Genomic DNA, 18,443 nt, shown 5'->3' on the forward strand with positions numbered 1-18,443 from the left:
TGATACATGAGTATTGTGGGTAATTGTTGGTCCCAACTAATGTATGGATGGCTCACCTTTGACTCGCTGAAATGACCCTTAACTTTTGGAGGTGAGAACTAATTTATTTGCTTGAGGACAAACAAAGACTTAAGTTTGGGGGAGTTGATAAGTGGGGATTTTGATTGCTTATTAGGGCCTTTTAGCTTTAGTTGTAGTCTAAAGTCATTGAATTGTGTTCTCGAACAAATAAAATTAAGCAAAAATAGTAGGAATGCTGGAAGTTGGACTCCCGAGATGAAATCCGACTCAAAAAAGAGTAGTCCGAAGAACAAGGCAATAAAGGGCGTAGAAGCACTAATGTGCGGTCCGCAGAAAAAATTGTGGACCACAAAATTCCATATGCGGCCGCAAACAAAGAAGAAAAATCTAGCAGACATTTGCGCAAATTGCGGACCGCACATGAATTGTGCGGCCGCAAAGCTGGGCTAAGAGTCGAAGATAAGAGAGTATGAAAAAAGACCAAGTTAGGAGGTTCTGTGAATTGCGGACCGCACAAGATTTGTGGGGCCACAGAAGAGTGCCTTGAGGCCGCAGCCCTAATTGTGAGGACCGCAAAAGTGTTGCCTTGCGGCCGCAGTCCAGAAATGTGCAGTCGCAGAACTCCAGTTCCTGTCAGATGAAGAAATCTGCGGATTGCACATGGAATTATGCGGCCGCAGAACCTCCCGACGAGCATTTTTGTTCGAAATTTTCAGCCTTGTATAAATAGATGAGTTTCACAAAATTAGGTCAAGTTTGAACCTCTGAAGTTGTTGTAGCCATTTTTCTTTACTACTTTAGGAAGTTTTACTTTACTTTGGTGTATTTACAATAGATATAATCATTTTAAGCTTCCATTATGAGTTTAATTAGTTTTTCTTCCTTATTTTCTTCAAACCCCATTATGAGTAGCTAGACTTTTACTAGGGTTATGACCCAACCCTAATGTGTAAACCTTATTGGTATCTAATTTAGTGTTTGTTTATGAGTGTGTGTTGATTATTTAGCTTAATGCATGCTTTAATAGTAGAATTAATGGTTACAAATATTATTTCATGCCTATTTGACTGTCTCTACTTGAAAAGGAGGGACCTAATCTAGGATAACTTAGCTAACAAGGAATTGGGTCAATTGAGAGATTGATTAACCCAATTAAAGGGTTCAACTTAGAGATAGTAATAACCCAACTTGAGATCTTATCAACTATTTAGGGTGATACCCATTTGGTCTTAAGAAAGCCAAATTGGGCAAATCCATTCTCTGACAGATAGGTAGTGCGTGTGTAATTGAGAGTTGAGAGCTATAATACACCCCAATCGATAAAACAAGTATTAAATCTTTATCCTATTAGGAATATACCTAGGTCAAGGTCACAGCCCTAGGCTTTTTATCCATTTGAAAAAAAACCTTAAAAATAATTATCTCTAGGCTTCTTTCTTTATTTTGCAATCATTAAAGTAACATTAGAAATATAAAACAAATCTTTGTTGTAGAAGTGCAATCTAGATAATCCAATTGTGCAAATTGAAATATATACCCATAACTCTCATTTTAGCTCCATATAGATTCGACCCCGACTCTTAGTTGAGTTTCTATTATTGCATACGACCATTTCATATCTATATTGAGGTGTGCTTTGGACGTGATCAGATGCCTGAGTTTTAAGAAGTTGCTCTAATGACACTTCTTGTCTCCTTTTAATCATTTCTTCGTGGGCATGTAAAGAGCCCTCCAATTGCTCTACCATCATAGAGTCTAATTCTTTAGAATCCTCAATAGCACACACCACAAAATTAAATTTAGGTGTTGAAGTACGAAGGATCTTTTCTACCACACGGACATATTCTATGTCCTCTACGTATCTTCTTAGTTGATTTACAATAGCCTTCACTTTTGAACAATAATCCAAAATGTATTCAGATTCTTTCATTTTTAAAACTTCAAAATCAGCCCTTAGAGTTTGAAGTTTTACCTTCCTCACCTTGTAAACTCCTTGAAGAGAATTTTGTAAGATCTCCCAAGCTTCCTTTGAGGTGGTAGCATCTGCCACCTTCTCAAATATGGTATCATCCAAACATTGGTAGATGAGCGTGACGGCTTGTTGATCCTTCTTCTTTGTCTTTGCCAAGACATCTTTTTCATTTTGAGGCAGAAATAATATCCACGATATTACAATTTTGTAGTGTCAAAAGGCTACTACGACTCAAAAAAAATAACACTCTTTATTTTAAATATCTCACCACAATATTACTCTCACTCTATTTTCTCACAGACTATAAAATAGTCTGTGGATTACTCTGGGAGCTCTAATATTTCTCACTTGTTTTTGGTGTGTTTAAAATGAGGAACGAAGCCTGTTATTTATAGCAAAACTTGCCAAACTTTCAACCAATCAAAATGCTTGCATATGCAATTTGCTTTGCAAGTTGCCAAACTTTTTTTTGTTTCAGCCGCCCACTTCATTGTAACTTGTTGCCATCATTTTTTTTTCTTTTTATTTATTTTTATTAGATGGGTCCCACAGTCACTTGATCACCTTCCGTCAAAAAATTACACTATGTATATGGGTATAATATTATATTTTAGAGGTATATAACAGATATGGAATACCCTTTGTTAGAAATATTTTTTAATTTTTTAAACTTTGAATACTTTTGGAGAAATTATTAGCTTCGCACAGCGCTTAGATTCTTGTGGACTCTTCAAACTTCCCCTTCTATAAATACCCATCAAATTTCTCCGTAATCCATAAAAGGAAAGTTCTATAAATAATTCACCAAACTTAATAATTGAGAGGGAGAGAGGGAGAGAGGGAGAGAGGGAGAGAATGGAATTCGTCCAGTTTTCTCAAGTTCTTATCTTGTTAAGCATGGCTGTCATTCTTTATTTTTTTATGCTAGGAAAAGTAATATAATCTTGTTGGATTTTGCCTAAGATAATGTATAGAAAGCTTAGGGAAAATGGATTTGACGGACCAGTTCCAAGTTTCCCTCTTGGAAATATAAATGACATGAAGAAAGAGTTGACGAAGACAACTTCTCCTTCTTCGAGCATTAGCAATCATGACATTCATTCATTTGCATTCCCATACTATGCTCGGTGGCAGAAGTTGCATGGTAAGCTTGCATCATTATTCAACACATTATCTTGATAAAGAACTCCATAAGTTTCATTTTACATATAGGGTGTGTTTGGTACGTAGGAAATAATTTTTAATTTTTTCATGTTTGATTGGCTTAAATGAAATCATTCTCCTCATAGCCTCATTTTTTTTTCAATTGGAGGAAAATGTTTTCCCAGAACTCTTTTTTAACCAACCTCACTCATATTTCTCATCCCCACCAACCCCGACTACACCAACCCACCCCTCAAAACCACCCCACTCTGAACCACCCAACTCGCAACTCCCACGACCTTATCCTATAAGGTAGGAGTAAGGTCTGCGTACACACTATTTTCCTCATATTTCACTTGTGAAATTATACTGAATTAGTTATTGTTGTTGTTAGTGTTTGAGTGGATGTAGAATCTAAGTTATATTTTATATTTTCACACTGTATGACATGTAAATGATCTAATATGTGTTTACTTCTTGTAGATAAAGTATTTATCTACTGGCTGGGAACAGAACCATTTCTGTACATAGCAGATCCTGAACTAATAAAGAAGATGTCAGCGGTTGTAATGGGCAAAAGTTGGGGAAAGCCAAGAGCATTTAAGAGGGATAGAGACCCCTTGTTTGGGAATGGCCTTGTTATGGTGGACGGGGATAAGTGGGTTAAACACAGGCATGTTATTAATCCTGCTTTCCCCCCGGCTAGCTTGAAGGTATCCCGTCTTTCCCTCTCTCTATGTAGGAACGCAATCACGGACAGAAAATTCCATCTAATATCAGATGATTTTAAAATTAGAATTAATTGATGTGAAAGTGTCATGCCCAAAAATCCAGCTAGTCGTGATGGCACATAACCCAACTGCTAGGTAAGCCAATTAATACCTATCCAATCCCAATGATATTTAATAAGACAGTTCAGTAAAGAATTTATCTGAATCTTATACATTTCCCAAGGACTGGTAGTACAAATCATGTGCTTCTAAAAATAGAGTTTACAAAGCTAAAAGAAAGTAAATACATCGACTGTTTGAAAAGTACATAAACAGAATTTTATAGATTAAGGCTACCACGAACAAGAGGCAGCTACCACCAGGATGCAGGTACATCTTCAAATCCAGCTCCCATCGAACACAGCAACATCCGCAGCCAACATCTGCACGCAAGGTGCAGAAGTGTAGTATGAGTACAACTGACCCCATGTACTCAATAAGTAACAAACCTATCCTTAGGTTGAAAGCAGTGACGCGCTAAATCAAAGGTCGGGTCCAACACCAATATTCCACAATAGTTCATAACAGCATAATACAAGTAACAAAAGAGGTATCTCAAAAATAAAAATGATCAGTTCGTTCACAGTTCAAGAAAAATAAGCATTGCTTTTCAAGTATCTCAGTGAAAATCCAAATCTTTTACCGAAAATACCAAAATACGAGTAAGTTTGAAAATTGTGATTTTTTTCAGAAACTCTTGAAAACTGTGATTTTTCCCAAAACTCCTTTCAACAAATAGTAAGATGTTTCATTTTCAGATAGCATGAGTAAAGTATTTCTCTACGCCTACATGTCAAGATACAGGTAAAATCATAAATGTCCCCAAAACTGGGTAGCAGAACGAAATGCACCTATATGCATGTATCTCAAGTATGCATGTCAAATGCAATGCATCTCGATGATGAGCTCATGTACTCACACTCTCAGAGTACTTAATCTCACTGTCTCGCATTCTCACATACTATGCTCAGCACACTCAATCACTCAGCGCTGTACAATATCTGCTACGGCGTGCAGCCCGATCTATAAATATAGTCGATTGCGCTCACTAGGGGAGTGCAGATTCCGGAGGGGCTCCTTCAGCCCAAGCGCTATATCACTGCGGCGTGCAGTCCGATCCTATAGAATGTAATTAATATATCGCTGCGGCGTGCAACCTGATCCCATAAAATGTAATCAATATATCGCTGCGACGTGCAGCCCGATCCTCAAAATATAATCAATAAATCGCTGCGACGTGCAACCCGATTCCATAAAATGTAATCAATATAACATACTGCGGCGTGCAGCCCGATCCCAAAATATTACTCTCACTCAGGCCCTCGGCCTCACTCAGTCATCAATCTCTTCAGTCTCACTCACGGGCTTACAATGTTATGAAACTAGCCCGACAACAATGATATAATGTATCAATAAATAATAATTGAGACTGAGATATGGTATGAATGCATGGATATGGCTGAGTATGAAATATCAATGAAATCAGTGAGATGACAGTAAGAAACAACCACTATGGGTCCAAACAGTATCGGCATAATGCCTAAACATGATATCTAGCATGATTGACAGCTTAACTACTTTATCACATGGTGAAAACACGTATATCAATAAAGTAGGACCACTATACAGTGCCATGGAAGCAAGAGAGTCCCAATTCACATGGTGCACGCCCACACGCCTATCACCTAGCATGTACGTCACCTCAATACCAATCACAAAACACGTATTACGGGGTTTCATACCCTCGGCACTAAGTTTAGAAGAGTTACTTACTTCGAACAAGCCAATACCAATGCCGAGCAAGCCAAGCGATGATCAGTCAGAAACCTGAGGAGTACAAGAATCTCATAATCAACTCTGAGTCACAAGCAAAATACATACCCGATCAGTCAGAAACCTTCCATTTGATCTCATCTAGGAGAAAATTCCAATACGCAACATGTTCCTCACGCCAGTAGGAAATATCCAGCTCGAACCGTGATAGAAATCATCGAGAACTCTTTGAAACCCATTTGCACATAACTAAGCTATCATAACCGAATCTCTCTAACTCAGCCCAACCACGTGCGTCTCCAAAACCCAAGAGCATTGCCACGAAACACCTATGGAGGCTAGCCACATCATAAGTACCTAAAGAACCGATTATATCCGTTACTGTGCTGATCCAACCTACTACCACGCTGTCCAATTTCTCCATGTCCCTTCCAAATTGCCTTCAAATTGATACTTTTCCTCGCTGGAACACCACGATCCTTAACCAAAATTCACCACACAAGAGACCCTAGTATAAAACCACAATGCTCTAAGGCCCATAAGTCGCTGAATTCCCTCTTAAGTACCCCCAAAAGCACCACAATCGAGACATCCACTCTGAAAGACCTTATGTGAATTTAAAATTGTTCGTCTTCCCTTTTCTTATTCTGAAATGTAGAATCCATAGTCATACAGAATTACCGCAAGTCTCGACACCATCCAATATAAATAACCGATCTAGCGATATACGAATTCGAAAAAATTTCAATTGCCACTTATACATTTTTGAATCCACTAGCACTTTCTCGGGAGTCACCCACTTTGCTCAAATCTTAATTGCACCGCCCAAATGGGTTGAAAGACACATTCCCCACTAGCACAACAACACCCAAAGAAGTAACTATGTCTTAATACCACCGATAAAATTCATACTCTGTGCGCACTACATCATTCAAAAATAATAGCTCACTCATCCCATGATTTTCCTATACTCCTAAAGTGCCATAACCCGTATCCAGAAATTTCCTTACTCGAGTCATTCTCGAACTCTACCTCTGCAAGTCATCACTAATTCCCAAGTATACCTTAGACCAAAACAAAAATTTGACACATAACCATGAATTGAATTGTCAATAGCAGACTCCCCCACTTGGCTCAAAGGCATAAATTTAAACACTCGATAACTCACAATTTCCATATTCTATTACTATCATAATACCGTAGTCAGTACAATAAAAATTCTTGTCAAGCTCACACAACGCCAGCCATAAAAATACCTCAATCATTCGCTAAGCTCACATTCATTCTCTTAACACTCAAGTCAACTTTCTCAACCAGATTCAATTCAAATCTCATCACATACGCCCCGCTGATAGAAAAGAAACTCTCCATTCACATTATAAGGAACACATCTACGTAGATTACTCCGCAGGGGATAACCCACCTATTTAACCTTAAATTGGTATCTTGTTATACCCTTTCACAGTTACAATTACTATGAAATCACTTAATCTTTCTTAGTCTAAACTCATTAACCAGACATGAGAATTTAATTTGTTCCAAAATTTAACAACGTGAAAGATCCTTCAAAATATTAGTGCTCGAGACTGTACGTTACATCAAAACAAAAATCAAGCACCCAATGGCCTTTCCTTTACATTTCAAGGAAACCCTTCTCATCAAATTGAAACAATCTGAACATATCTCGCACTCACATCATACTCACCACATATTCATCCAATCATATATTTCACTAACAGGGACACCACCGGACATATAAGTCCCAAAAGCACGTGCTCACACTACCAAAATCTCCGTGCTCAAGCTACCATCAAAATCCGGCCTCAAGTCCTCCAGACTAGCCCATCATCAGCACACTGAAATCATATCTCACACCTCATCCATGGAATCATAAGCCATCGGTGCGCAGCCGATACTGAGTGCTCACATGCGCAAACAAATGCGTGGAAGGCATTCAAAGAGCTACGCTTCAAGATGAATCAATGCCGCATGATAAGGAAAGAAAGATGGGAAGTATATCCTAAATGTCCTGTAGCCTCTCGAAGATAGGTATGGGCGTCATCATACCGATCCACAAGACTCTACTAGACACTTGCTCATGACTTGTAGAATCTATAAACCTAGAGCTCTGATACCACCTTGTCATGACCCAAAATCCAGCTAGTCGTGATGGCACCTAAAGCTTCTAAGCTTATTAAATTCCAACGATATTTAATAAGACAGTTAAGTAAAGAATTTATCTGAATCTTATACATTTCCCAATGACTGGTAGTACAAATCATAAGCTTCTAAGAATATAGTTTACAAAGCTGAAATAAAGTAAATACACCGTCTGTTTGAATAGTACATAAATAAAGTTTTATAGATCTAAGGCTACCACGAACAAGAGGCAGCTACCACCGGGACGCAGGTACATCTTCAAATCCAGCTCCCATCGAACACAGCAACATCCGCAGCTAACACCTACATGCAAGGTGCAGAAGTGTAGTATGAGTACAACCGGCCCCATGTACTCAATAAGTAACAGACCTAACCTTAGGTTAAAAGTAGTGACGAGTATACACAAAGGTCGGGTCCAACACCAATATTCCACAACAACTCATAGCAGCATAGCACAAGTAACAAAAGAGGTATCTCAGAAATAAAAATGCTCAGTTCGTTCACAGTTCCAAAAAAATAGGCATTTCTTTTCAAGTATCTCAGTGAAAACCCAAATCTTATACCGAAAATGCCAAAATATGAGTAAGTTTGAAAACTGTGATATTTTTCCAAAACTCCTTTCAACAAATAGTAAGATGTTTTATTTTTAGATAGCATGAGGAAAGTATTTCTCTATGACTACATGTCAAGATACAGGTAAAATCATAAATGTCCCCAAAACTAGGTAACAGAAGAAAATGCACCTCTATGCATGTATCTCAAGTACGCATGTCAAATGCAATGCATCTCGATGATGAGCTCATGTACTCACACTCTCAGAGTACTCAATTTCACTGTCTCACATTCTTTCATACTATGCTCAGCACACTCAATCACTCAGTGCTATACAATACCTGTTGCGGCACGCAGCCCTATCCACATATATAGTCGACTGCGCTCACTGGGGGTATGCAGACTCCGGAGGGGCTCCTTCAGCCCAAACGCTATATCGCTGCGGCGTGCAGCCCGATCCCATAAAATATAATCAATATATCACAGCGGCGTGCAGCCCGATCCCATAAAATGTAATCAATATATCGCTGTGGCGTGCAGCCTGATCCCATAAAATATAATCAAGATATCGCTGTGACGTGGAGCCCGATCCCATAAAATGTAATCATTATATCGCTGCGGCATGCAGCCCGATCCCATAAAATGTAATCAATATAGCATGCTACGACATGTAGCCCGATCCCAAAATATCACTCTCACTCAAGCCTTCGGCCTCACTCAGTCATCAATCTCTCCAGTCTCACTCACGGGCTCACAATGTCATGAAACTAGCTTGACAACAATGATATGATGTATCAATAAATAATAATTGAGACTGAGATATGGTATGAATGCACGTATATGACTGGGTACGAAATATCAATGAAATCAGTGAGATGACAGTAAGAAACGACCACTATGGGTCCGAACAATATCAACATAATACCTAAACATGATATCTTGCATGATTGACAGCTTAACTACTTTATCACATGGTGAAAACACGGATATCAACAAAGTAGGACCACTATACAGTGCCATGGAAGTAACTGAGTTCCAATTCACATGGTGCACGCCCACACGTCCGTCATCTAGCATGTGCGTCACCTTAATACCAATCATATAACACTTATTACGGGGTTTCATACCCTCAGCACTTAGTTTAGAAGAGTTACTTACTTCGAACAAGTCAATACCAATGCTGAGCAAGCCAGGTGATGCTCCAAAGATGCCATCACGCACGTAGCGACCTCTGAACTACTCAAAACTAGCCAAAAGTAATTCAAATACATCAAATAAAGCCCAAGAAAACAATTCCAAATGATGAAGATTGAATCCTTAATCAAAACCCAAAACCGGCAAAAAATCACGCCCGGCCCCGCGCCTCGGAACCCAACAAAACTCACAATATCTGACAACTCATTCAATTACGAGTCCAACCATACTAGTTTCACTCAAATACGACTCCAATTTGATGTTCAAAACTCAGAAGTTCATAGTTTGAAACATTAGGCTAAAACCCCCAATTTCTCTTTAAAATTCATCAACCAATAGCCAAAAATGAAGTTAGATTCATGGAATAAGATCAAAACCAAGTGTAGAGCATTTACTCCAATCCTTGTGATGAAAATTGTTCCAAAAGTCGCCTCAATCTGAGCTTGGAAATGTTAAAATGAAGACAAAATCGTGAACCCTTGTATTTATCATTCTGCCCAGCACTTTTGCACTTGCGGCACATTAGCCACTTCTGCGGCATCGCGTTTACGACCAAAAACATGCTTCTGCGGAGATGCACTGGGGGTCTGCCTTCGTACCTGCGGTAGAAACTACGCTGTTGCCCACATGCAGGTGCGAGTCCAAATTGCGCTCCTGCGCTGATGTTCGCTTCTGCGCCCTTTCACACCGCATTTGCGCCTTCGCAAATGTGAATGAACCTCCGCTTATGCGGATTGCTGCTCCCAGCAACACCTCCGCTACTGCGACTCCTTTGTCTCTTCTGCAAACATCGCACCTGCGCAAACCAACCGCAGGTGCGGTCACACCAGAACCAGCAACAACCACCAATAACAACATGAAGAAAAATGATCCGAAATCAATCCGAAACACGCCCGAGCCCCTCGGGACCCCATCCGAACATACCAATAAGTTTCATAACGAAATACGGACCTACTCGAGGCCTCAAAACACACATAACAATATCAAAACGAAAAGTAACACCTCAAATAGAAATCTATGAGTTTTGAACTTTCAAATTTAACAACTCGTGCCGAAACATAGAAAATCAACCTGGAATGACTTCAAATTTTGCATTCAAGTCATAAATGACCTAACGGGGCTATTTCAATTTCTAGAATCGGATTTCGACCCCGATATCAAAAGTTAACCCTCTGCTCAAACTTCTCAAAAATTTAACTTTCACCATTTCAAGCCTAATTCCACTACAGACCTCTAAATAATTTTCCAGATACGCTCCTAAGTCCAAAATCACCATACAGAGCTATTTGAATCATCAGAATTCAAATCTGTGGTTTTACATATAAGTCAACATCCGGTCAACGTTTTCCAACTTAAGTTTTCAATTATGAGACTAAGTGTCTCATTTCACTCCGAAATCCTTCCGGACCCGAACCAATTACCCTGGCAAGTCATACCACAACTGTAAAGCATAAAGTGAGCAGTAAATAGGAAAATGGAACTATAATACTCGAAACGACCGACCGGGTCGTTACATTAACAGCACACCAAGTAGATACATGACATATGATCTGGTATAAATATTTAGTACAAATTAGTATTTATCTAAGGAAAATAATAGAAGTGCATGGTTGAGTCTCGAGAATGTTGAAAGAAGTGTATTGTATTGATAGGGATTTTCTTTTTCTATGGTCTGAGCCTCGGTAATGACGTAGAGTGAAATTGAAAAATCGCATTAAACCAAAAAGTCAAACTAAACTGATTAAAAAATTTGATTAGGTTTGATTTGATTTGATTTGATATTGGGTAAAAACTCCGAACTAAACCGATGTTTTAATATATAATTTTTATATAATATGCTTTTACGACTTTATATAGAATTTTCTTTACAAAATATCTAGAAATATTTGGGATACTCTCATGGGATATAATTTAATAGAACTATAAAGTACATCAAATTTATTTTGCTTTAAGTAATGGGCTCTAAAATCACTTTCTTGACAAGTGGTATTGAAATGCGTCAATCTCTTTATTCTTCCATATTTATATGTCAAAATCTATTAAATTCTTATAACTTTTTCAAATTTGAAATGGTATTTGATAATTTAAAATTCAATAGAATATATTATTTAGGTATCAGATTGATTTTCATGTTTAATTATTAGATTCGGTTAACCCTGAAAGTGTACATCAACGAAATATTATTGTTGGACGACTAAGAAAATAGCTATCATGTATTAGTAAAACATTTATCCCATAACAATATTTTAATAGATTATATGTTTGTCAGTTTTTTTAAATTTTAATAAATATATATTCACTTATAAAAAAATTATCTACATCTTTAATAAAGTAAGATTAAAATAATATTCATGTAATAAAAAAATTCGAAAACCCCCGAAAAATACGACATATTCGAACCAATACAAACCGATATAGTTGGTTTGATTTGATAAAAATTAACCAACCCGGTCCATGCACGTGGGAGTTTTCTTTTTGGTTCTTTTCTCACTACTACTCAAGATAAGGACATAGGGATTGCCATCCAATGTCATGCCTTTTGCACCACTGCCTATCCTACTAATAATTGAAACAAAAAATACAACGACTTAAACGTCCTAGTAAAAATTCCTCGTTTTAGGTCAACTAACTACATGGTATAGGTATGAAAATTTTCAACTGATTACCTTCTCACACCATTCTCATCTAAATATCTTCGAGTATACACTTCATGTAAAATATATCCACATAATTCGGTCATTAAGATAAGATTATATGTAACTAGCTACCTTCAGTAAACATAGATTTATAACATATAAAATATGATAAGTAACCTATTGCAACCAGCTAAATTGCAATGCTAGTGTAATGAATGTGTTTTTTCCAAATTAAACTTTATAAAAATTAGATTCAATAATAGTTGCATCAGTAAGTGCAACATAAACACCACTAAACTTGGTTGACAGGGTATGACAAGCTTAATGGTGGATTCTGCCACAAATATGCTAGACCGGTGGGCAGCCCTCATCGACGCAGGAAAGCGAGAAATCGAAATAGAAGTCGAGAAGGAAATCACAAGCACAGCGGGGAAAAGTGTTTGATAAATTAAGAACACTGCAAATCGCTCTTTTCAAGTCCATACGTTATGTTGGAGTACCATATGGGAACCTGATATATCATAAAGAGACGTTGAAAGCCAAGAATCTCGGGAAAGAGATTGACACTCTCCTTGTGTCGATCATTGAAGCTCGAAAAAAGATGGACAAAAATCAATATTCTCAACATGACCTTCTAAGTCTATTAATGCTAGGTGGGAATTCGAATAATGGCCGGATAGGAAAGACATTAAGTACAAGGGAACTGATGGATGAGTGTAAGACGTTTTTCATTGGAGGTCATGAGACCTCTGCCTTAGCACTCACCTGGACTATGTTGCTTCTGGCCTTGCATCCTGAATGGAAAACTCAGCTCAGAGAGGAAATCAAACAAGTGTTTGGAGTAGGTGAAATTGATGTTACAAGGCTTAATGCTCTCAGAAAGGTAATCCCATTGTACTCTTTTTTCTCTTTTTGAAACTCAAACGAGCAGCTTTAATAAATTAAATAAGACACCAACTTTACAATAAAACTGGGAGCATGGGGCTAGGTATGTTTAAAAACTTTCATCTTTAAGAGTATTCCTGGTATTTGTCAAAAGTTTTCTTTATTTTATACGTCGTACCAAGTCAAACACATTATCATAAATGAATGGGATAAAGACGTTCATATATAGTTTACTTGTTTCAATTATGTATACCTACACTACACAGTGGGGGAGCCACATTGAAGCAAGGGGTGTCGAGCGATACCCTTCGCCGGAAATTATACTATTTTGCTAGATAAATTTTCTTATTTTATGTACATTTACTATACGTTGACTCCCCTTGACTTTTCGATGTATCTAATTATTTATATTTTGACACCCCTTGATGAAAATTTTGGATCTCATTACATCGGTACTATTGAACAATTGAAATGTTTGTTAATAACGCAGATGCGATGGGTGATGAACGAAGTGCTAAGACTATATTCACCAGCACCAAACGTACAGAGGCAAGCTAAAGATGATATTCAAGTGGGACAATAATGTAGTCATCCCTAAAGGAACAAATATATGGATTGATGTGGTGTCAATGCACCACGACAAGCAGCTTTGGGGTGAAGACGTTAACGAATTCAAACCAGAAAGGTTTAAAGTAGGGGTGGGCATTCGGTATTTCGGTTTGGTATTTAAGAATTTCGGTTCGGTATTTCGGTATTCGGTTTATCAATTGTGTATACCAAATACCGTACCAAAATATTTCGGTACGGTTCGGTATTTCTTATTTTGGTTCGGTACGATTTCGGTTTAATATTCGCTAAATAAGCAACGTTAACGAGTGACAATTCAATTCAGCCAAGAAATGAAGAAATACAATGAAATTGAACAACCATTTCTTCAGAAAGAAGTAAATAGACTTATAGACATGATGCATTTTCTATTTTCTAATGCTGGCATTTGGAGCCAACTCACATTCTTGTGGCTTAATGCCGTAATCCACTATTCAACAAACATGCAACAACAGGGACATGTTGCAAATCAATTGCAGAACAAGCTGCAATTTTGTACGCTTAACAAGCTGCAAATATTTTCTCTGAAAATGGCAGAAAATATATGCAACAGTGGCAACATTAACAAAATAAAAGTAGCAGAATTAACACTTAACAATAGCAGCACTAACAGTAGCAGAATTAACAGTAGCAGTAGGCCAATAGCATAATTAACAGTAGCAGCAGACTCTAACAAGCAGCAGAATTAAACACACACAGTGCATCAAAAACAACAAAAATAGAGAGAGCATCCCTCAATTCAAGTTCACACTAATAGTCTCGAATCAACTTAGTCTTAATTCTTAAATACAGATTTCAGGAAGACGCTCAAGACAACGCCTAATATGCTTCCTTAAACAATATGTGCCATCCCTCTTTGGATGAACATTATAGACTCGACCACAATGCTTGCACTCTACTTTGCGAACTTCTCCGTTATCTTCTTTCACCTCAAAGTGTTCCCAAATATGAGAGCGTACTTTAGGAGTACGAGGCATGATTGCATTTGAACCTAAAAAAAATATAAATCATAAGATAGAATATTATTTTTTGATGATAATAAAATAAAACTACAAAAGTATATCACCAAACAAATAGAGTATTAAACTTACCACTCATGTTGCAAGTTGCAACTATGCATCAAAGTTCAAACTTCAAACAATGCTAGTAGTGCTTCCATTATTTTCCATATCTAAAGATAATTCGACCAAATATGTCATATAAATAAGCAAGTATGATATATTATTTTGAACTAAAATACACACAAAATATTAAAGCTTACCAAGCTCTAGTTCCTCAAGATACTTCAAGTCTTCTTCAACACTAATAGGATTCTTCTCTTCTCTAAGCCAATCTTGAACACAAACAAGAGCTTGCACACATTTAGGAGTCAATGAATTTAAGAATTTATTTGTATGGATTCAACCATAGAAAGACCACTGTATTTGGAATTTTGGATGGATCAATGGATTTGGATCATTTAACAGAGGCATTAGGTCTACACAATTAACAGAATAACAGAGGCAGCAACAAGCCAAAATGTTATGCAATTACAAATAAGCAGCAAAATAAGAAGGTCTACATTTCTAAACGGAATAATCAGCATCAAGCCAAAACATGGGGAAGAGGAAAACTATCAAACACCATAATCCACACCCAAAAAGGAGGACTAATAGAAAATCATATTAATTGTTGGCAATTTACTCTCTAGTTGCAGTTCATTTTATAGAAAGGATTCCCCATTAGCTTTATTTTGCACAAATAGAAATGCTTTTCTGTTTTTCTCTGTAATTTTGTACTATAAGACATAATACAGTAACAATTGTATTTATAAAATTTAAGATAGAAAACAAAATTGAACTATATGAAATCTCTATTTAGTATCTTCGAATTAAATTTCTGCACTGAATCAATATTATCATCAGCTGGTTTTCGCTTTCCACAAACAATTACTTTATTAGAAATAGAAACAGATCGCTAAAAACTTCTGAATGCAATTGATGATATTTTGCATTTACCCAATTGCTTTTCAAGGTAATCAAAGAAATATTGGTAGAGAGCTGAAAAAAATTCATTCGTTAACAATTCCAGCACAAAAGAATATGCATGTTCTTCATAAAACAAAAAAACTACAAAAAACAAAGGATTAAAAAGTATAAATCTTTTTTTTGTAAAGACAGTGAGACACGTACCCAATAATCTAATAAAACCTTAAAAAGGAGAAAGCTTTCAAGTAAATTATGGAAGAAACTAGAAATATACATTTGATTCTTTGAAGTCACAACAACCGATCTCTTTGAAGTCACAGCAGCCGGTCTTCGTTTGCCCGTTTCTGAAACTATCGCCCTAATTGAAAGCCTGAAGCTGAAACTATCGCCGAGACACCGACGCCGTTTGCCCTAATTGACTTTCTAAATTCTAATTCCCTAATGAGTAATGCCTAATCCCTAATTGAATGAAAGACAAATACTAGAGAGTGGGCTTGGGCTGGGGCGTTGGAGTGGGCAGTGGGCTGGGCATTAGATTAGAAAGTCTTTAAAAAGTGTTGGGCTGGGCAGTATAGCTATAGGTCCAACTTAAAAAAACTTTAAAAATTCGGTATTTCGGTATACCGAAATTTTAAGATCCTAATACCGAAGACCGTACCGTAATGCCGAAATACCGAAAATGTAATTCTGAATTAGACCGAAATACCGAAAAAATTGAAATCGAAAATACCGAATTAATTCGGTCTGGTTCGGAATTCAGTTTTTCGGATTTTATGCCCACCCCTAGTTTAAAGATGACGTTTATGGTGGATGCAAACACAAAATGTGATTCTTGCCTTTTGGCTTTGGAGGTAGAATGTGCATTGGCAAGAATTTGTCTCTCATGGAGTACAAGATTGTGTTATCCTTAATCTTGACTAAGTTCTCTTTCTCCATCTCCCCAAAATATAAGCACTGCCCTTCTATCCTGCTTACTCTTAGGCCCACACAAGGATTGCCTCTTATAATCCGACCCCTTTGAATTACTCACTACAATAATTACTCTTTTCATGATTAATTACCATAAAATTCTCCTACTAATAGCCAGCTACACTTTAAGAGGTTGAGATGTTTATCTCTCAATTTTCTTTATGTTCTTATTGTTACTTTCTTTAGTCGTGCTTAAATGGAGAAGTGAGGATTCATATAGCCAATCCCAACTTGTTCGGGATTGAGGCATATTTGTTGTGTACTTCAAATCAAAATCAAATAAATGCATCACCAAAATAAAAGCGTTTTTGAAGAAAGATTGTTTGGAGAAGATAATGCAAATGGAGTCTGAGGACGACATTTCATGGGTGAATTCCAACGATATGCAAATAGAATGAACAGCCTGTAAGGATTGATGATTGACCAGCTTCATCAAAAATGAGAACCACTTTATTTTAATAGTTTCATTCTCTTTCAACTCTTGGACCACATCGTGCCTTGCATCTATATCTGCTTTACTTTTCTGAATTTCAGTTGAGGTAGAAAGTAAATTCTCCTCAACTGAATCCTGTAATTGCTATATTTCATTTCCGTCCTTGGGTGCTCCACTTGTCGTCGCCACCATGTTGTTTTCTCGTGCCGCCTGCTGATCTCTCCTGATCTGACAAATTACTCACTGTGATGAAAATTTGATTATCTGATGCAATGTTGACGGTACTGCATCCATGTCATGAATCAACGGCCTTCCTAAAATTATATTATAAGCCATGTGTATATCCACAACTTGAAACTTGGTATCTTTGACAGTACCCTCTGCGAATGTTGCTAACATAGTTTTTCCTTTTGTTACAACACTTAATTATTAAACTGAGACAAAGATCTAGCCTTGGATCAGTCGCTTGTATTTCATTCACTACTCTTAACAGTATGCTTTCACAGAACTACCTGGATCAATCAAAACTCGTTTGACATTAGTATCATAAATAAGTAAAGATATTACTAGAGCATCGTTATGAGGGATGATCAAACCGTCCGCATCTTCTTCGTCAAAGGTTATGTTGTTTCCTTCCAGAACTTGACGAACCCGCTTCCTGTGGGTAACTGAGATCTTGATTGTCCTTTTCCCTGCTGTGTACATTACTCCGTTGACCTCTTCAGCCCCAGTTATTAAATTCACCGTCCTCTTTGGCGATGGGAGTTTTGGTGGTTCTTGCCTATTTTTCATAAAAAACGATTTTCCTTTTTCAATAAATAGGTCAGTGAGATAACCTTTTTTCAGTAAATATTCAACCTCTCCTTGTAAGAGCCTGGAATCTGCTATTATGTGACCATGATCATTGTGGAATTTACACCAGAATTCCTGGCTTCGTTTCCTGGGATTCGTCCTCATCTCTTTCGGCCATCGTACCTTATCTCTCATGCCTCTTAGCATAACTACCAACTCGGACGTACTGATGTTGAAATTATAATCTCATATTCTTGATGAGGAATTTTGATCATTGTTTCTTGTTGTATCCCGTTCCTTACTGAATCGGGAAGAAGAACTCGCCTCCTTCTGTCCTGATCTTTGATTAAACTGTGCATGTTCTTGTTTTTGCCTAGGATCTCATCCTGCGGGTCCCATGTACGGTTCATACCTATTTTTTCCAGATCTCCTTTTTGTTTCTGAATGTCTAGGTCTGAACCTTTCCTCCACCTTCGGATGAGAAGTCATATCTTCTTTTATCGCAACATTGTGTTGTGTATGTTATAAATATCATTTCAAGTAGATGCAGGAAATTCCCGCATGCTTTCT

The 18,443-nt window shown here is 37.4% G+C and overlaps 1 protein-coding gene and 1 pseudogene across 1 annotated transcript; one reads left to right on the top strand and one right to left on the bottom strand.

Annotated features, from left to right (window-relative positions):
- The first annotated feature begins 2,848 nt into the window (after positions 1–2,848).
- LOC107766871 (cytokinin hydroxylase-like) lies at positions 2,849–16,700 on the top strand (annotated as a pseudogene).
- Positions 16,701–17,321: 621 nt separating this feature from the next.
- Positions 17,322–18,038, bottom strand: LOC107766874 (uncharacterized). Its single transcript, XM_016585756.1, has 2 exons — positions 17,594–18,038; positions 17,322–17,488 (listed from the first exon to the last, which is right to left on the bottom strand). Exons 1-2 carry the CDS (start codon positions 18,036–18,038, stop codon positions 17,322–17,324), a joined length of 612 nt encoding a protein of 203 aa, XP_016441242.1.
- Positions 18,039–18,443: the final 405 nt, after the last annotated feature.

This window comes from Nicotiana tabacum, chromosome 9 (assembly GCF_000715075.1).
Source record: "Nicotiana tabacum cultivar K326 chromosome 9, ASM71507v2, whole genome shotgun sequence".
NCBI classification, from domain to species: domain Eukaryota; kingdom Viridiplantae; phylum Streptophyta; class Magnoliopsida; order Solanales; family Solanaceae; genus Nicotiana; species Nicotiana tabacum.

Bases quoted from the DNA above. Each gene is read 5' to 3' on its own strand.
- LOC107766874 (XM_016585756.1), bottom strand. From the start codon at position 18,038: ATGAGGACGAATCCCAGGAAACGAAGCCAGGAATTCTGGTGTAAATTC. The intron at 17,489-17,593 runs GTAGTTCTGTGA...TTGTAACAAAAG, and splicing joins ACGAGTTTTGATTGATCCAG to GAAAAACTATGTTAGCAACA.